This window comes from Rosa rugosa, chromosome 4 (assembly GCF_958449725.1).
Source record: "Rosa rugosa chromosome 4, drRosRugo1.1, whole genome shotgun sequence".
NCBI lineage: Eukaryota > Viridiplantae > Streptophyta > Magnoliopsida > Rosales > Rosaceae > Rosa > Rosa rugosa.
Window position 1 is genome coordinate 2,903,485 of NC_084823.1, and position 21,114 is coordinate 2,924,598.

A 21,114-nucleotide genomic window follows, 5' to 3' on the forward strand; every position below is an offset into this window, starting at 1 on the left:
ATTAAATATAGAACCAACCTGCAAAACCACCAACCTGCAAAACCTTCAACACCAGCAAAGCTCCAAAACCAGCAAAGCTTCAACACCACCAACCTGCAAAACCTTCAACACCCAGACACAAACCCCATTGCATTGTATTCTATACACTCTCTCTTCTCTCTCTGTCAATGCAAACAACAAAAATAATTGCCAGAAGAAAACACACAAAGCACTTGAGCACACACCTTCCAACCTTTTGCTTTTAATTGCTCTCTTTTCTTTTCGAACCCACCTTTTGCTTCTCTTTTCTTTTCAAGAACCCACCTTTTGCTTTTAATTGCTCTCTTTTCTTTTTTTCCTTTCCTGAAAATCGCGCTCTCCTTTTCTTCTCTTTACACCCAACACTGCACCAGAGTGAGTGGTATTATGGGTATGAGATGGCCGTACTGAAAATGGCTCTGCCCAGCAACAATGCCAGTACCCAAGAGCAGCAGAAGCTGAAGCAGGAAGAAGAAGACCAATTAGTGAAGCCAATGTTTCATGACTTTCTGGGTATGAAGCCTTCAACACCAGCAAAGCTTCAACACCACCAACCTGCGAAACCAGCATAGCTCCGAACGATGACCTCATCAGAAGGGAAGAGTAGATCGAGTGAGAGTGGCTTCCACAATCCCATGGTTTTTGGTGGGTTTGTGGTAGACGGTGTCGGGGTGGTTTTTGGGACTGTGGAGTCTCATTAAAAAGAGTCCCCTTGCTGCCAAACATGGGATAACTGGGATTGGACTAGATAAGAATGTCCAATCCAGTCCAATCCCGTGTAACAAACACCACCTGAGAGTTTGATATGAATGAGAGAGAGAGAGAGAGAGAGAGAGAGAGAGAGAGAGAGAGAGAGAGAGAGAGAGAGAGAGAGAGAGAGGGTGGGGACAAATAAATAGAGGGGTGATTTGGTAAAAGAAGCACAAGTGTAGAATATAAAAATAAGAGTGCAAATTTCAATATCCTTAATTAATTGTGATTGCCGCTCCAATTTGGGATTGAAAAGGAAAAAATAAGTGAATCCATTTTTGTCACTTATATAAATTAAATAATCACTTATACAAATTAAATAAAAATATTAAATTGTTGCCGCTCCAAAGGAAATTTAAATAAAATATTTCCTTGAATTGTTGCCCATAATAGCATTTTTTTTTGGGGGCCAATATATATGTCACTTGCATCAATATTTCCATAATGTGCACATTTTGGAAAAAAAATTGTTTCTTTGGGCACCGTCAAACTTCCACAAAATGGTCTTTGACTACCATTTTAGAGAAAATTTTCCTTAGATGCACTTTTTAAAAAATTCATGATGCTACGTATAACGTTTTGGTACTTGAGCCTTTATACATTCAAAACACTTTAAATTACACCAAGAACTATGCAACGGAGATCCGAGAAAGTCATTGCACTCTCTATGAATTGCAATTGGATCTTCATCTCATCACACATTCACTCTCCAACTCTAGCTAGCTTATCTAGATTATCCTTCCTTAAATAGATCTCATCATCTAGTTGCATTCTCATTGTTAAGGCTTTTCATAGTCACTACTCACTATAAAATGCCCATACATATGTTCCCAGCCTCCCAGGTATGAAAAAGAATTGATTCAGGTTCAAATATATCTAGCTTTTCATTCAGTTTTAGTTTATTTAGATTTGGAAAAGCTTATTTATTCTTACAAAGTTTTAAATAACATGAAAGAAAGAAATTAAAAAACCAACATCCTAGATTCACTATGTTCGATCTCACCCGATCTAACTACACATAACATGGCTTCTTAGCTTGATCCAGAAAACACCCTAGCTAATTCGTCTTATGAGTTGCTCTAATTAGATGACAGCAGTCACTGGACGAAGAGGAGCTGAAGCAGGGTGTGCAAAGTAGTTTTGCGGTTGTTCATGGACTCTTGCAGCTGACTTTGTGAAATACATCGGCAGATTTCCATATTTCTCAACACACCTGCTGATCTCCGAGTGTGACTGAGGCACCGACTTGCATAGTTCATCCACATTGTCATCACATTCATCATCATCAGCATCAGCATCAGCATCATCTTCGTCATCATCAGCATCATCATTATCATCCTCAGGATAGTCTTCTTGAGCAAACTGCACGTTTTCCATTTCAAGCTCTTCATCATTTTCCTCACACACGTCCAAATGTCCACCAAACGATTCAGTCACATCATAAGTCGTTAGTATGGTGTTGTCCAGAGGCACAAGCTTCAACACAAGGCGGCCGCTGTCACGTTCGGCTTCGAAGTACTCATGGTGCCGTGCTTTCTCTCCTTTCAGAATTAGCCTTCCATTAGAGTAATGCCTAGTCAGATTCCAAGGCATGCGACATTGCAAATTCCTCGTTTGTGCCAGAAGCGGTATTGGTGGTGGAAATTCCCTTTTCACCCTTTTGCTTCCTCGAGTACTTTTCCTCTTGGGGTAACTGCTGGTCGTCATTGACATTAACATATCGTCGTTAGAGGTTGTCATGTAGGCGACGCCACTGTCTGTTCCGAGCAAGTCGTCCATCATAGACGAAGTCCACGACGACGAGTTATCCAATAACGACCACGAATAAGTGAGTGAAGACTGCGAAGATGGCGATGGTGGTGCGAGCTTGTAGTTCTTGTGAACGATGTGGCCATGATTATGGGATTTAGGGTTGAAAATTAGGGTTTTGAGACCCGACTTGAGATTTTGATGCATCGAATCTTTTGGGGTTTGCATGTGACATGTTGACCTCGAACCCCACAACAAACAGATAGAGGAAATTATGGATTTATAAGCAGTGCAGATAAATGACCTTCCACTCGTGAAATCCATGGTGTGATTTGACCTGCAAGTAATTCATGATCGAAGGAAGATTAGTATGATTTAATTTATAGTGGATTAAAAGGGATGTAATTACTGATTTGAGTTGGGTCTTATCCAGTGTTTGTAAAAAGGACAAGATCTCTATTCAATAATTAAAAAAAAAGGACAAGATTTAATCTCTGTAGTTGAGAGCTGGTAGTTTATAGCGGACTATACGTGTGGAGTTATGGTGGAAGAAAATTCTTCTACCTCTTAACAGCTATACTTTGTCTGCTTTCACTGCACCGTTTCATCTATCTGCTTGGATTTTACTTCCTGCTATTAATGATTCAAATTTAAGAAATATAGAAAAGAATGAAAATCGATTAGATTCTTAGAATGAGGATTAGGTTGCAATATTCTCCCAAGAAATAAAACCTAGAAAACAAATACACAATCATAGATGATATGCAAGAGCATAAATTAAGTGTCATTCATTTCCATAAAGATTTACTTGCCAAAATCCCTGTTTTCAGAGCATAAATCAAGATGTGATTCATTTTTCCATACCAAAAAAAGTATCTCATTATCAATTTGAAACTGAGAAGAGGAAAAAGAATTGTGAGGTGGATGTAATCCCTTGATTATAATGAAGGCTAGGATAAACAAGACTGTATCGGATCTCTGCAAAAATTTGGATAACAAACTATTCAAGAGTTTGACCCTGAGTGGAAAATCTAGCAAATAACTCTTTAATGAAAAACTATTATCATTAAAATTAATTTACTTTGTTGACATTTTGAAAAATTAAATCCGTGGTATAATCTTCAAGCTTTCAGTCTTAAATTAATTTTGAATAAAATTTTTCTATGACATTCAAATGTTTGGACAATATATGTCATTAGATTATCAATATGAATCATCGGTCATGACGGTAAATATTAATTGATATGGTAACAATATCAAAACAAACCAAATACTAAATTAATAAAAATAAGAAGTTCTCAAAAGAAGATGTTGAGTTTTCTTTTTTAGTCCAAAAAGAAAAGGTTGTGTGTGATTTGATAGAAAAGCAAGTATTAACACACACCTTCATAATTGTCTTCTTCAGTTTGAATGATGATATATCTCACACAAGATATATGATCACCAAAAATCACAACGAACAAAGACATTCAAGGTTGGTGAAGAGAAGCATATAATTAACCAAAAATTCAACCACAATTATATGCAAGAAATTAAGGGAAATGAGGAAGAAGGAATGGTTTACTTACTCTAGCTATGTGCATTATATGATCAGTAATGCAATTTCTCTCTCTCTCGCAGAAAGACAGAGAGAGAGAGAGACAATAGACAGCTGAGAGAGATTAAGAGAAAAGCATTGCCCAGCTTGCAACCACCTCTGAGTGCTCTGTAAGCCTTTATAGGAGAGAAGCTTAGCACTTAACCGAGTTGGATTACCTTGATTGCCCGTGATTTCGACCTAAACGACAACCCTTGACGCACACACTTCCCAAGGGCACAGAAGTCATTTCTCGCTCACCCTGAAACGGCTGCTTCTATTCTGGAATCGGCGGAGGGCTGTGTTCGTCTGCATTTGGCTTTGGCATCTGATTATTGTAACCGGCAATAAACAGGGTATCAGCTGACTCCGCTGGGGTTGTATCATGTGATTGGTGGGCCTGATGAAACAGGAGGGGTGAGTTGCACAGGAGATCACAGTGATATACAACTACGAACTGAATTTGTCTGGTTTTGTATCTCTGGCTTCCATGTTTGATGCCAGGTCTGTTCTTCACTTCTCCACCAACCACCATATGAGACACGTAGAACCCTTCTTTGGATGTTTATATAGAAACACATTTTACTTGCGCATGCATCTCGTCGTGTTCAATGAGATTTGCTTGCACATGACAGGCACACGTACTCTAGCAAAATAGTGTAAAAAGTAAAATTTTCGGACACAGAAATGTTTTACGCCTATGGGCGCCGAGGCTGGGATAAATGTTGGTGGTTTTTAAGTTTTATGTTAATACCTTCCGTATTTATGTTCAAAATTGCGCACACTTATTAAGTTCTAATTTTACCTTATATATGTAACTCTAAAATGACGTCGTTTTGGATATAAATGAATATCAAAATTAATAAACTCACCGCCGTTTTTTTTTTTCCTTCTCCAATCTAGCTCTGTTAGGGTTTTAGACAGATCGCCGGCCTCTCTTACACCTTTATCATCTTCTCCAATGACTACTTGGGGATTCAAATTTTACTCTATTCTCTTGAAGATGGAGGAGGTGGACGCCTTCATCTTGAAATCGCGGAGGATGACGGTGAATTTGTGGGGATGCTAGGTTCGAGCATGTCTAGCAACGTAAGGTTGGATATGATGAGTAGGAGGTTCAATACGGTAATATTTTTGGTTGGTGGTTCGATTGGCGTGGGAGGGCACCGTATCTGAGCGGAAGAGAGGAGTCTGGACGGGATTTGGTGGATCTAGCTCACTCTGAGTCGGATCGAATTGCTGGTTTTCAAGATGTGGTATGGTTGGGGCTTCAGAGCAGCAGTGGTGGTTTTCAACCGTGTTCTTAGGATGTTTATCCTGGTGAAGTCGCTGTTTGTTTACAAGGAGTGACAAGGGAGGTTGCTACCTCACCAACTGAGTCAAACCAGGCCGCTATCATCGATGACAGTTCCCGGCGGTGGTTTTAGACTGTGTTCCTAGGATGTTTATCTTGGTGAAGTCGCTGTTTGTTTACGAGGAGCGACTCACCAATTGAGTCAAACCAGGCGGCTATCATCGATGACAGTTCCCGGTGGTGGTTTTTGACTCTGTTCCTAGGATGTTTATCTTGGTGCAGTCGCTGTTTGTTTACGAAGAGTGACGAGGGAGGTTGCTACCTTACGAACTGAGTCAAATCAGGCCGGTATCAGCGGCGACAGTGTTTTGATAGAGGATCACGACGGCGGCACGGAGAAAGGTGGCTGCTGATTGGAAAACTGATCCAGCTCTAGGGCTTCTAGGTGTTGGCCTTTTGGAGTAGGCTGTGCATGGAGTGGACTTGGTAGGCTTGGGTCCATAGGGACCCTAGTGTTTTCTTTTTTCTTTTTAACTTTGGTCATTATTCCTTCTTTATCAAAGGGGAATATGACTATCTTGTTCTTATTGAGTGAAGAAATCGCAATGGAAATAGTAGCTCTTTTGTCCTTTAATTCCTTTCGGGGCTCTAATTTCCTTGGTTTAGGGCATAATTCTAAAAGTGGGTGTGGTAGGTAGCTTATTTTAGTGTAGGGATAGGATACCAAGTAATGAATCTTTCTAGACCCTAAGAGCATATGCCACCATAGGCCAAAGGCCAAATATATTTAGCCTACCAAAAAGAGAATATTCCCTCTAAGATACCTATTTGGCCTATTAACAAAAAACAGTGTTGCCACCGTAATCTATAAGCCAAACCCCAAACATATATTTCTGGTTTTGACAAGGCTATTAATAAAATCAATCTATTTTACTTAAATAAAAACATATATGTGTGTGTGTATATCATAAAACTTGAAAATTACACACACAAAAAAAAAAAAAAAAACTGAACATATCAAATATTAGGTTCATATTGAAGATCTCAACAAGATATTAACAATGGTATAATTTTTATATTCAGAAACATTATAAATAACACATTTATATAAGAAAATTATAATTTTATAAATGTATAAAACATAATATATAAAGAAATAAAACATAAAAATTTAATGGGACCTACCATTTAGCCTACCAAATGGGAAGCCAAATTTGGCTTATGAAATGTTAGCAGGTCATTTTTTTTTTTTTGAAGCCCGTGTACTAGCCTACGATGGGAGAGGGAGATAGGCTATAAATGGTGATATAGCCTACGGGTAGGGGTCATCATTTGGCCCTTCGGTCCTAAGCCCGCCCGGCCCATAGGGCCGAAGCCCTATCCGGCCCTTGCATTAGGGCGGACCGGCCCGACCCTTTCTCAAATAGGGTAGGGTAAGGGTCATGCAATTGAAACCCGGCCCAGCCCTTCGGCCCTACCCTTTTGAGCCAGTTAGGGCCAAGCCCGGCCCGGCCCTCTAGGCCCTACCCGTTTAAGCCCTAATAATTTTCTATTTTTTTCTATTTTAAAAATAATTTTTTTTTCTCTATAGCATACAACTTATCTCTTTTTTGGTAATTGATTTCCTCAGCTTTATTTTCTTTAATTATTGTTTCCTTTGTTAAATAAAAATTAATTTAGAGTTTTAGAAAGATAGTTAATTAAATATAACCACATTAACTAATATTTATAAATGTTATAACTTATAAGTTAATTTCAATATATATATATATATATATATATATATATATATATATATATATATATTAAATATGATCAACAAAAAACAATGAGTATGACCATGGAGCCACATTTTAAGGAAAAAAGAATAATGTATTTCTTTTTGTTAAACAAATTAAAGCCCTTTTAGGCCCATTTTGGCCTTATTTGGAAGGCCGGCCCGACCCGGCCCTTTTGGCCCTAGTGACTCGGACTTTTCAGGCGGGTAAGGGTTAGTATATTTAAGCCTCGGCCCTACCCTACCCGACCCTAAATTTTGTTGACTTTGACTAGGCCCGGCCCGACCCTACCCTAAGCCCTAAAATTTAGGGTAGGGCCCGCCTAGCCCGACCCATGATGACCCCTACCTACATGGGCAGATGCTCTAAGAGTGTTTCATTATTGTACTGTTTGCTGAATTATATAATAGGATAACATTTTCAAAAATAAAATAAAATGAATATGTATGTGACTTACATGATAAGCCGAATGAAAAAAATCATCTAACTGAAATGTACATCGAAAAACCTTAATTTCTTTGACATGAACTTCCCATCGAAAAGTAGTGAGATTCCTCTTCTTCCCCACCAATTTTGCAACTTTCTCTTCAAACAACATCCCGGATCCTTTGCTTGCACTTCTTTGAAGCTCTCGCGGCCATGAAACCACTTCAAGATAGTGAGATCACATTCCTTCAATTCCTCAACTATTGAGCAACTACCTCTGTAAATTAAGAAGAAAGTTGTCAACCAAAAGTGCTCTCTCTTGTTTATGGGTTTGTTTGGCAGTTGTCAACCATTGACGATAGTATTTAACTATTTATGATTAAGATTTTCAGATAGTAAAATTAGGACAAATGAAAAGTAAAAAACCACAAATACAATTAATTCAATTGAAGTGAATGAATCTATCTAAACAAAAGCTCAAATCAAACGGTTTGAATCTCTACTCCCCTTTGGGTCCCCTTTCTTGTAAATGAAAACAAAGAAAAAATTATGAAAAGGGAAAAATAAAATTACAAACCTTGAATCCAATCGTTTTTTTCTTCTTCTTTACCCAAGGGAAGGCTGGAAGCTGCAAAAAGAAACTGTAGATTGTAGAGAGTACCTGGGTATATGATCTACAAGAGAGATGAATCGATCTCTGCGGCGGAGAAATTGAGGAGGGCTCTTCTTTTGCATTTATTGAGATGATAGAATCAAATTATCGATTTATCATAATCTTAACTCATTTCTGAATCATTTTCACTAATCGAGTTGAGAGCGTTCAATGTTTATTTCACTCTTTCGTTCACAGAGAATCAGATTCATACCCCAAAAGTTGCGTCCACCAGACGACATATGCCGCATTTGCACAAACAACAACATGAAAGGCAACACTCCACGACCGACAATTTTTTTATTCTTTTTTTATTCCTATTCTACCGATTTCAAGATGCAAGTGTGATTTGAACCAGTGACCTTGACATGGAGTATTAGTTATTTCTAATAACCAACAGTCAATAATTAATAGCTCACCGGCCATATTTCTTTTCGTCGTCCAGTAGTTTGTTTCTTACATCCATATTTCCTTCAAAAAGGCAACACATTACGCGTACATGACTAATTTCTTAGAGTGAGCTAGTAAGTGAAATAACACTTAGCATCATAAACTGGTGGGAAAATTTTAGGAATAGTACATGAAGTTGGGCCCACTATGCATTTCTGTACACGAAGTTACAAATTATGAACTCTAGTACATGAACTTATGTGGAGGTATTTGATAGGAGCATAATTATGCGATAATAATGTTGTTAATTCCCATATTTACTTTGTTAGTTTATCTTATTTTCTGGTTAATTTAGTTGTTTTTATGTTTATTAGGTTTTCCGAAGTCAGGAAAGAAATAAGAGCAAAAGGAAGGAGATATGTGCAATTGATGGAGAATTGTGGACTCTTGATGAATCAAGGAAGCTTAAGGCAATATGAAGGAAAAGATATTCAGCAATTAATTCTCTTGGCTGCTTCTATTGGATAGAAGGATGTGAATGAATCCTAAATCAATCAGAACATTAATCAAGGAGTTAGAGTCCCAAAAGAAAAGAAGGAAAGAGTTACAAACTGAAAAAAATCTCTCCTTGGACGTTCAAGAAAATGGGATCTCACATACGAAAAAGCATAGACGCACAAGAACTTGAGAAGAAGAAGAACTACAACCTTGCCAGAAACGATCGATCGCTGCAAGCCAGAGATCGATCGATGATTCGTATTTTCCAATTTTCTGATTTTTGTTGTCTTCTTCCTCCATGAACTCCTTTGTGTTTTTGATTTCCATTATGTGTAACTAAATTTCCAGTAGTTAGGGGGCAGTTGAAGCCCCTAGACATGATCCATAACATGCTTTGACATTCAATTTGTTTTCCAATTTGTTTGGCGCAAAAACCAGTTGGCTTGCAAACTGTCTCTTTTGAGTGTGTGCGCAGGCGTGCCAGCACCGTGGGGTGCAGTCGTCGGGGTAGTCCCTTGACCTGACTTCTTCTTCAAGCGTTGTGGACGAGGAGAGCACCAACCTCGCCACAAGGTTCTTCTCTAGCCTTCCGGGAAAGGACTTTCTGCCTTACGGATAAGGACTTTGGGTGTGATCTCTTCGCGTCACCGAATCGATACTTAGTGTTGTAGACTAAGCAGAGCAATCACTGTGAAGTTTGGAGAAAGCACGGGTTGCGCTAAAGCGTGACTTTAGCTTCGCTGGGTTGCGAGGGCGTTGCCCTTGCTTCGCTGGTAGTAACGGTGGCGGTTGCGCTCGCAGTCGGCTGCTGGGGAGACTGGGACTGGAAGTATGGTCGCCGGGTTGATCTGGTGATGCTGACAGTCGGCTCTTAGAGAGACTAGGACTGGCGGGCGGTCACCGGGTTTCAACGAGGTTGAAGGTTTGCTCCGGGGAGGCTTTGTAATCGCTAGGATTGATTGATATGAGAGAGGTCTTTTATTCGTCCTTGAAACCTGGTATATATACCTAGGGTTTCGACTGCTCCTTGCCACAGAAGGATTATTGGTTGAAGTTTCCTATTCAATCCTCGCTACCCGACTCCAATAAGGTTTCGTTTTCCTTATGGATCACGGAATGGGTGAAGCTGTAACCCAAACCCGAATAGGCTTATTTTTGGGCCGCATGTATCGGCCCGCTGTGCTGAATCCACTAAAGGATCTTGCCAAAATTACTTTTGGGCTCAAACATTGCCCCCCAAGCCCCGATATCAGGCCCACTAAAATGTAACTGATAGAAGGGGGTTAAAACGACATGCCTGGTGATCGAAACAATGTCATTAATGAAGGTAGCGTCTATTCGCTTGGCAAAACGTCTTTTCGTCGCATCGTTTCCCTCACAAAATCTTTTATTTAAATACCGCAGCCGAATAGAGACCTGTCACATCAGAAACCCTTCCAGTCTCCTAAACCCAGAAATCTCTCGCTCCATACCCGCTTTACAGAAACTCAGAAATGGCTCCCCCAAAGAAGGTGATTATTGATCAGGAAGAAGAGCTCACTGAGAATGTCGCTCGCACTTGGGGAGCCAACATCGGTGCCCGTTGTCGAATCCATACCTCTGTCCAGAGGCCTCTGCTTCGCAGGCTTTCAGATCATCACGCCGGACTGGGTCCAACACCGCGACACTCTATTCCTGCTGACGCTCTCCCTCTCTATAGCCTGCCCATTCGTAGACCCACTCAAGTCCTCCGGAGGACCCCTGCGGATTTCAGCAGTTGGGGTGCGCAGAATCATAGGGCAAAAATAGGGCACTGGCCATCCAAAATTAGCGAAGAGGAGATCTCCTGGTATCATGAAGTAAGAGCACGAGATTTGGCTCGCTGGAACGAAGCAGGTATTACCCACACTATCGATTTATGCTTTCGCCTTCCTCGCGGTGGGAATCGTTCACCACTCGCTGCTTTCCTTTGCTTCTGGCATACTGCTACCAATACTTTTGATTTCCGATTTGGTCAAATGAGTATAACCTTGTTGGACATCCTCACCATTACTGGACTGCCCATTGATGGCGAGCCCTATCTGCATGGCCAATTCGATTCTGACACCTTCGCATCAACCATGAACCAAACTGGTCGCAGTGTTCATAGCGGCTCTTACCCGCGGTGGTTGCTTTTCTATCGCAAGGAGCGCAATGCTACTGGCGGCATCGCTTTTCTGGAGTATTGGCTCTGTAAATTCATATTTTGTACTTCCTCCTGTAAGCCCACTGGTGCTTGGACTCTTCTAGCGACAGCCCTCTACAATGGTCGCCGCGTGGGATTAGGACAACCAGTGTTGGGCGCCCTCTACCGTACTCTATATCAGGCCACTATGCATCCTTTTGAGACCAGCATTTCTGGCCCTTTCTGGATCCTTGATTTCTGGATTCAAACTTATTTTTCATTCTTCCGCCGCGACGATATTCCACTCCTACCACCGACTAATGCTCTTCTTGGTCATTGGTTTTGTCGCGATGCGAGGTACACATCTCCCCCCTATTCTGAATGCTTCTCATACTTGTATCTCCTGCACGAAATGCCATACTGTGATTTAATACTCAGTAGGAGATACCCTGCTCCTCTTCAAAACGGATTTCTTCCTGGGGCTCCCAACTATAATGATCGCGCGCGCTTGGCTTTTCGCCGCGCGATCTCTTGTTCAGACATTAGGCTCGCTGCTGATGAACTCAGTTATGAGCTCTATGCCCCCAACCATTTTGCCCGCCAGTTTGGTCTTATTCAGCTGGTGCCTTTTCCCCTCTATGATGCCTGGAATTTTTATACCTCTTGGCGACGAATTGGTCCCTCTGATGGGGCTCCGCCAAAGCAAAGCATGCTCGCGCTGGTCGACCTCCCAAACTGGGCTAATAACATCATCCCCGTGGATGGGACCGCTGAAGATTATGATCAATGGTGGGAAGAAGTTTCTGTCAACTGTTGGAGGCAAAGGGACGACGCGCTCTTCGCGGCCATCTTCGAAGACTTGAGGTACCCTTATGATGCTGATACTGAAGCACTCGCTCGCTTTCATGAAGACGAAGAAAGACCTCCACCACCCGAACCGGCTCCACGACCCGCGCGAGCCCCGCGCTTGGTTCAAGCTGGTATTGTCATTCGCGAGCAACCTCCAGAGGTACTTGCCTTGATATGTCCCTTTGTTTCCTTTATCACCTCCACCTCTGTCTCCTAACTCGAAATTTATAGCAGGGACGCGCGCCGCCTTCAGGCAGTCGCACAGTAGGTGTTCCTCCGGCCACTGGTCCGGCCGCTAAGCAAAAAGCAGTACTGATCCGGCCTGAAGTAGAGGATACTTCTTCTGACGATGACGATCCTCAAACTGTAAGGGTTCTCGCTTTAGAACCTTCTTTGTTATTTTAGCAGCCCTCGACGTCTAATTGACTTTGTTTAAATCTTGACAGATTGCCGCTGCTCTAGCACGCAAACGCAGTCGCGCTGAGCTCAGAACTGACCCATGGGCAGAAGACGAACCAACCGCTGATCGACTGGTAATGCCTCTCTCCCGGAGACACTGATGCCTTGTCTTGTTATGTATAGCTCATAATGTTTCTCTGCTTCAGGTTTGTCGCAAGCTTTCTAGGCCAATTGGGGAAGGATCCTCTGCTGCCAGCGAGGGTGTATCTGGTACAAACGCCCAAAAGACCGACGATGGCCCTCCCTCTGCGATCAATGCGGCAAACCAAATGCAGCTGGTTGTAATTCCAGAACCAGTTACTGTTGACGGTTCGCCTGAGGCTGAAGACAAGATGTCTCTCCTTCCTACCTTCCGCGAGGAACCCATTCCCCTTCTGGCATCGACGGTGCCTGACCTGGACCCAATCCTTGGTGAGGCTGCTCTAGCGCCAATGGTAGGTTTCCGCGAGCCAGCAGTTGAAGAGGTAACTCTCTTAATCAAAAATGTTTATCTTTTCCCTTTGGCTTGGTTATTCTGAAAGTATATCTTTTCTTTTTTAGGGTCCAAGCGCGGAAGTAGCAGCAGAAGAAACCGCGAACGAGGATCCTGCTGAACCTGTTCCTAATGTGGTTGGCCAAGAACCTGCTCCCCATGCCCCCCAAGTCATTGAAGCTGGGGAACCTGAAGAACTTCATGAACCAGTACCTGAAGCTATACCTGTCGCGGAGCCTCCTGAGGCCCCTGGCGCTGAACCCCCTACTCCATCCACTTTAGAACTTTTAGCTCGCGTGCTCGAAGTGACTCCACCTGGGGTTGTAGATGAAGCCAGGGAAGGTCTCCGTCGCCTCTTGGGTCCCGATATACTGATTCCTGATGCGCCCGCGAGAGTTTTGGAGTATCTGAGGGTGCTTCTTCGCGAGGGCGCGGTCACTGAAGAACAATTCCAAGAGGTTGATGGACTGCTGCGAGATCTCCCACAAGGGCTTAACGAGAGGGCAGTTGCTAACGCGCAGGCTAGACAGACTGAAACACATTACCAAGCTCTTACTCATCAAACTGACAATGCTCGCGGTCACTTGGGCGATTAGGCTGATCTCATCAGGGATCTGACACTCGAGAGGAACCACCTAAGATCCCAGATTCTTTCTTTTCAAGCCCGTTTAATCGAGGTTACTGCTATGCTTGCCCACGCGGAGCTTCAATTGGAACAACCCCTCGCTGCCTTCGAGACGCTGTCCCAAGAAATGGCCCAAGCCCGTGTGGCAGCCCAACAAGCTGCTCAAGCTGCTGCGGACGCTAACTTTCGACTGGACGAACTCTTCCTCCGCTTGACCCGAGCAGGCTGGAGATTTTTAGGCCCCTAGTTATTCCGTTACTGGGCCCATATTTGTATGAACAATATTATTATGAATATCTAAAATATTTAGCCCACCTTTCTTGGCCCAAATACATGTTCGATCAGATTTTCTGGCAGTTTAGCGTTCAATCCACCTTTATTGCTGTTGAAACTGTTTGAAAAGATATTCTCGAAACAAAGCGGTTATCTCCTTGAAAACTGCCCCGCTTTCCACGCGCTTTCAATCATCTTCATTTCCGAGATCTTTGCATTCAATTCCAATCGATACTCTTATTGATGGCGTTGAACGTACTTCAACTGCCCCTTTTAGAGTCGAGACCACTGAAACTGGTCCTATAAATACCTGTGCTTGTGAGAAGAAAAACTCAAGCGAATATGGCTTTCCCAATAATAGTGTCACAAACCCTACTTCTCTTTCTTCTGTTTCTGAAATCTTCTCTTTACGATCTCAGCCTCAAACCCAAATCCTTAGGTCTTATGGCTTAATCTCAATACCTGAGTAGGTCTCATGGCCTAATCTCAGGTCCATCCGCATGTCTTTGGTCTCTGGAAATCCGGATAGGAATCTCCGGTTTCAGTTAGGCTGAAGAACACGCGGCGCTCCTAACGCGGCGGAAAGAGATTTTGAGTGATCCCTCTCCTCAGATTTCTCGCGTGGAGCAGGCGGGAGAAGAGTGGGCGGCCACTCAAGGCCGAGTGTTCTTCTCTCGCAGCCTACCTCTAGGGCCAGACTGCCTGACTTATGTTTTTTCCCTAGAGGTAGATGTGGTTGTGAGTTGCGCTCTCCTGCAGACCATCTCCATCCCGGAGGGTAATGGATTACTTCCTTCCCTCCATCTTCAGTACAAATGAGAGCAGCTGCAACTCAGATCAGATAAGACATGTGGGTGAAGAGAGGGAGAGGAAGAGAACTTTTGATCATAGCCCCTTGTCAACGCAAGATTCAAGATTTCAGTAACTCTTATGATTTGTGGGCCACTTTTGGCCTTGTAACCTGCAAATGTAATAGTTTCGATTTGTATTGCTTCTGGCCGCAAAGTCACTTTATGAATGAAAGTTTCTGAGTATTGCAAAAGAAACTGTTATAAAATAAGGCCTCATGTATAGGCCATTACATATATATATATATTCTTAACACATCTTGTCAAGAAATTTGAAAATAAATTGCTACAAAAAGTATTGCTACAATACACAGCCTTTGTGAAGGCCTGAATATATAGGATGTTGCCCCCCATAGTGTTCGTAGGTGAAGGGAAGACAGGATGCGAAGGCCACAAAAAAGAAAAAGGCCTGAGTAGGAATGGATGTTGGGAACTGACGAAGACTATGTTTGCCCCCCTGTCTGAGAAGGGGAATCTGGAGGATCTTCGAACTCCCAAACACTAGGGTAATATTTCTTCAGGAATCGCCCGTTGATGGGGTTGCGATGGATGTCACCGTCCAAATCTTTGAGGTGAAAGGCCCCGCGCTCTAGAATGCGGTGAATAACAAAGGGTCCTTCCCATCGCGGGGTCCATTTACCGCGACCTGTCAACTTCTCGCCAAAGGGAAGAACAGCTTTCCAAACAAGGTCACCTTCTTTGTAACTACGGCCACGTGTCCTCTTGTCATAGGCGCGAGCAACACGCTGTTTTTCCATTACCAAATTATCCAAAGCCGTTAAGCGCTGCTCGCTGAGGTCCTCATGCTCTTGCCACATCGCTTGGACATAGTCTTCGCCTATCAAGTGATGCTGATCTTGGACTCGCAAGGATTGAACGTTTATTTCTAAGGGTAAAACTGCGTCATGCATGACCAAACATGAGTGCATAGGGCGTTGTAGCAGTGGGATTCCTCTTGGAAGTGCGATAAGCCCATAATGTCTCATACAACGTGCTGTGCCACTGGCGAGGGTTTTCAACAAGCATCTTCTTGAGAAGGGTGATAATAATCTTGTTACTGGCTTCCGCTTGACCGTTGGACTGAGCATAATATGGAGTGCTGTGGACGAACTGGATGCCCAACACGTTGACAAGTGTCACTACCTCACCGCCCATGAACGCTGCCCCCCTGTCGGAAACGAGCACCTCAGGGATACCAAACCTGCAGATGATGTGCTGGAAAATGAATTGGCGAATGGTGGCACCAGAAGCCTCTCTTAAAGGTGCAGCTTCGACCCATTTGGTGAAGCAGTCCGTGGCCACGATGATGAACTTGTGTTGAAGGGAAGAATGGGGGTGAATCATCCCAATCAAGTCCAATGCCCAACCGCGCGCAGGCCAAGGCTTAATAATAGGTTGCATGGGAATGTTGGGGATGTGCTGTACTGGACCATGTGCCTGGCAATCTTGGCATCCTTTTGCGAACGCGATACAATCCTTCAAAATGCCAGGCCAATAGTAGCCATGTCTCCTGATAAGCCAACGCATCTTAGGGCCCGCTTGATGGGCGCCACATACTCCTGTATGGACTTCGCGCATTAGCCGTTTTGCTTCGCTGCCATAGACACATCTGAAATCCATGCCATCTTCTCCACGTCGTCGCAGCTCGTCGCCCCTGAGGAAGTAGTTCAAGGCGAGAAAACGAACCTTCCGGTCTGTCGTAAGATCTGGATGCTTGAGGTAAGCGATCAACGGAATTCGCCAATCGACGTCAATAGGTTCTAGGACAGCGACGACTGGATCGTCGGGCGGGTCAGGCCGTGCGAGCCATGAAGGCAGCGTGCGGCGCTCAACTTTCAATATGCGCTCGCGAACCCCATATTTCAGTGTAATACCCGTAGCCAATTGAGCAAGCTCATTGGCCGCAAAGTTGCGCTCGCGGGGAATGTATTCCAAATCAGCGTCATCAAACTGATCCAGAAGCTCAATGGCGCGAGTGAGATATGGCACGAGCAAACAGCTTACACACCTGTATTTCTCCTGGAGCTGATTTATCACGAGCAGAGAGTCACCGCGTACCTGAACGTCCCTTACCCCCATTTCCAGTAAAACTTCCAGGCCAATAATAAGGGCCTCATACTCTGCCTGGTTATTAGTGCATTTAAACTCCAATTGGAAAGAATAGGAGAAACGATCGCCCGCTGGGTTTTCCAGAACAATTCCGGCTCCTGCTAATGTTTCTGTTCTTGATCCATCGAAGAATAATACCCAGGGTTGCAGTGAGACAGTGGCTTGATACCATATTGCATACTCTGGGATGTGCGCCAAATCTGGTCGAGTTGCGGTGGTGCTCGCGATCTCTAATTCTTTGACTGGGGGAATATCCAACATAGGGTGGTGTGCCAAAAAATCTGCAATAGCTTGTCCCTTCACTGCTTTCTGTGGAACATATTGTAGCGAAAACTCTGATAGAGCTAATACCCATTTGCCAATGCGGCCCCTTAGAATAGGGCGCGACAACATGTACTTAACCAGGTCGGTTTGAGCGATGATGCTTGTAGTAAAGGATAACATGTAATGTCGCAACTTGCAAGCGGAGAAGTACAACGTGAGACACAACTTTTCCATAGGAGAGTACCTTGTCTCGCAATCTGTAAGTGTCCTACTGAGGTAAAAAATGGCATGCTCGACACCTTCTTCATCGTCTTGGGCAAGTAAGCTACCTATAGAGACTTCAGCCGCTGAAATATATAGCTTTAACGGAAATCCAGCTCGCGGGGGGACCAGGACTGGTGGACTCGCTAAATAGGCCTTGATTTTGTCGAAAGCCTCTTGATGCTGAGATTCCCATACAAACTCATTCTGTCCTTGCAACTTCAGCAATGGAGAGAAGGGCTGGATCTTACCTGCAGAATTAGAAATAAAACGTCGTAGGAAGTTGATTTTACCCAGCAGGCGTTGGAGCTCCTTCTTAGTTTGTGGAGGGGACGCGTTGATGACCGCGCTTGCTTTATCCTCAGGGACCTCAATTCCCCTCTGATGTACAATGAAGCCCAGGAAATCTCCCGCTTGAACGCCGAACACGCACTTGGCGGGGTTCATCTTCAGCTTATGTTGGCGCATTCGCTCGAAGACTCTCCTGAGATCTATGATGTGGTTCCCTTTCTCTTTTGATTTAACCACGACGTCATCGATGTAAACCTCTAAAATTTTCCCAAGGATATCGTGGAAGATCAGGTTCATGGCTCGCTGATAAGTGGCCCCAGCATTCTTCAGCCCAAAAGGCATAACCACATACTCGAAAACACCCGCGAATCCAGGACATCGGAATGCAGTTTTATGTCTGTCCTCCTCCGCGACCGGAATTTGGTGATACCCTGCGGTGCCATCCATAAAGGACAGTAATTCATGTCCTGCTACAGCGTCTACCAACATATCCGCTATCGGCATGGGGTAAACATCTTTAGGTGTAGCGATATTGAGGTCTCTGTAATCCACGCAGACCCTCATCTTACCATTCTTCTTGTGAACTGGCACTATATTAGATAGCCACTGATTGTATTTGGCCACTCTGATAATGCCTGATTTATGCATTTTCTCAACTTCCTCTTTGACAAGGACTTGGGTTTCTGCATTCATTCTTCGCGGTTCTTGTTTCACAGGCCTCTTGTCAGGGAGTGTTGGTAGCTGATGGCAAACCAAATCCGATGACAGGCCGGACATATCTTCATATTTCTCTGCAAAGCAATCTTTGAATTCCAGTAACAGCTCAATAAGCCTCTGTTTTTCGCTAGGCTCCAAGTAAGCACTGATAGCCACTTCCATAGGCTCTTCTGTCGTTCCAAGATTGACCTTTTCAGTAGGGTCTCTGACCTTAGGGGGTGTGTCGTCCAACGCTGCCGGAGCGAGCTGAATTTCTACCTCCTCTTCCTGTTCCTGATCAGAGAACTCTTCATTGACAGTTTCTAAAGTTGCAACTCGATCATAGGCCTCTTTCTCCACTAAGTACGAAGATAATCTTTCATACAGCGAGTGGAGGGCCTCTAGCCCTTCCTCTGGAAGGTTGTAATCCATTAATCGTTTAATGGTTTGGGCACAGCGTGGCCAGGCCTGTCCAAGCCTTCCTTTACGAGCGTGAGCCCCCACTGTGCCAATTCAGAGGCCGTCACCCCTGTGGGGCGACCCTTGTTATCGATGCCACTGACTTGCAATGGAGTAATAGGCTCCAAGTAGTACCTGGCATCTACATAATTTGCGGAAACCGGAAATGGACGAGGGTCAGCTTTGATCACCTCAGCCTTATCTGTCTCTCTGTTCCACATAATGAGTTCCTGATGGAGAGTTGATGGAACACAATAACTCCGGTGGATCCAGTCCCAGCCCAGAATAGCGCTATAGGCTGCATAACAGTCAGTTACAAAGAAAGCATAAACACCCTCTGCAGGACCAACCTTGATGCGCAAGAAAAGTAATCCCAAGGTCTTCGTCACAGTCCCTGCGAAGTTCTTGAGTGTAAGGGATGTAGACTGGATTTTCTCTTTCTTGATTCCAAGAAAATGCATGGTCCTGGTAGTGATGACGTTCACAGCAGCTCCGGTATCAACCATAATCTTGCTAACTTTGGTACCACCAATCTCCGCTGTGATGTACAAAGGTCGCATATGTTGAACCATAGCGGGTGTAGGCCTGGTGAAGCTCATGAAGAATTCTTTGCTGTTAGCGTCTTCTGTTTCAAGAAAGACAGCCTCCTCTACAGGTGTTGTGATCGCTGATGTAATCTGCAAAGGTTGGGCGCTATTTTCCTCAGTTTCTACACAATCCTGCGCGGCGACTGGTAGTGCATACCTCGCGGGGAGTACGTAAACCATGTTGCAAGATGTATCGGTCACAACTGTTCCATCCATGTCTTCTTGCAGGTTCAGCTTGGGTTCTTTGACAGGTATGTCAGTATTGAATTGCTTAGCCAGCCGCTCTACCAATGATTCCTCTGTAAGGCCTTTTACCTCACATTGCTCATGCCCCGATATCCCGGTGGCTCGCTCAGGCGAGTTGGACTTTGGGTCGCTTGTTGTAGTTACCTCAGGGGTAACGACGACACTCTGGACCTTTTTAGGTTTCCACTGTAGCGTATTGGCAACTTTGTCCTTGCCCCCCAGTCTCTCAAAAACTGAGGATTTGGCCTCTGAATCGTCGCGAGACAACTTGCGCCTGACATGCGGTCGCCTAGTCGGCGAACTCTCCTTTCGAGCTGGCGGAGGTCTCCTCTCGTCTGTAATCCTGCAAAAAACACTGGGCTGAGATGCCCCTTTTGCTGAGCTCGCTTGCTTCTGGAAGCTGCGGGGAGTCATTAATGGCTTAGCAGCTAATATCTCCATCTCTTTCTGATACTGTTCAGGTGATTTGACCAGCTGCGAAGGTTTGATCAGACCCTGGTCCAGAGCCTCTAGCGCGCGCTTGGCTTCTCCAAATCTGCGCTGCAGTTTTCTCTTCTTGGAAGGACTTATTTCCACTGCCTTCCCCTTTTCCCTTGTGTACCACTTACCTTCCTTAATCGCGTTGGTAGAAGCAGGAGGTATGTAGGGCTTGGTCAAGATATCTTTGCGCTTGATCATGGCTTTCTCTTCTGATTTCTGATCAACCGTGGCCGCTTTCAACCTCTGGAAGAGATTGGAATCCTTCGGGGATGGTGGTGATTCCAGTTTCTCGTTTGTTCTTGGACTGGAAGGTTGGTAGTTCTGTGATGGCGACGACCATTTGATGGGTGGGAGAGAACCAAAACGAAATGTCTGCTCGCCCTCCTCGCGTGACACCTGAATACCACACTCTTCCTGGCATCGCGAGCATAAGACCACAGATGAGGCTTTACCCACTGGCTCAACCTTCTTCTTTGCAGGAGGCTCATCCCTGTCAGGTTGGTCTCCTTTCGCCTTTTCATTCAACTCTAGGGTTGGTTTCCTCCGACTCTGCTTAGTCCAGTTCACGTCGACCATGTTGACCCTAGTGTCAGGAAAAGGGTTCAGGTCTACGAGCGCTGCCGCTGTTACTGGAGCCTCTACCTGCAAACTACCATTATTAAGCCATACCTGAATCTGGTCTTTGAGTTTCACACAGTCTGCTGTATTATGATTCCACAGGTTGTGAAATTTGCAGTACTTCTTGTCTGGGCGAGGAAACGGTCCAAAGTCGGTCTTTACCATTTTCGCGTTGATCATCTCATCTAGGATTTCATGTGCCTTATTGGCATCATATGTATATGCCGCGAATTCTGGTTTGGTGAAGGCCATTGATTTGAGCTTGACAGGTTCTTTGGAAACTTTCAACTGTTTCAAGGCTGG

The 21,114-nt window shown here is 44.1% G+C and overlaps 1 protein-coding gene and 1 long non-coding RNA gene across 3 annotated transcripts; both read right to left on the reverse strand.

The window, feature by feature from the left end:
* Positions 1–1,752: 1,752 nt before the first annotated feature.
* Positions 1,753–7,159, reverse strand: LOC133706695 (uncharacterized). Of its 2 annotated transcripts, XM_062132239.1 has the most exons (3): positions 4,086–7,159; positions 3,082–3,150; positions 1,753–2,854 (listed from the first exon to the last, which is right to left on the reverse strand). In XM_062132239.1, the coding sequence occupies exons 2-3, from the start codon at positions 3,123–3,125 to the stop codon at positions 1,852–1,854; spliced, it is 1,047 nt and encodes a 348-aa protein (XP_061988223.1). In that variant the 5' UTR covers positions 3,126–3,150; positions 4,086–7,159; the 3' UTR covers positions 1,753–1,851. The 2 variants fall into 2 exon arrangements, with proteins under 2 accessions (XP_061988223.1, XP_061988224.1); XM_062132240.1 differs by lacking the exon at positions 4,086–7,159 and having other exon boundaries at positions 3,082–3,265.
* A 405-nt stretch (positions 7,160–7,564) lies between these two features.
* Positions 7,565–8,538, reverse strand: LOC133707073 (uncharacterized). Its single transcript, XR_009844903.1, has 2 exons — positions 8,169–8,538; positions 7,565–7,868 (listed from the first exon to the last, which is right to left on the reverse strand). It is a non-coding gene; the product is annotated as an uncharacterized LOC133707073 (long non-coding RNA).
* Positions 8,539–21,114: the final 12,576 nt, after the last annotated feature.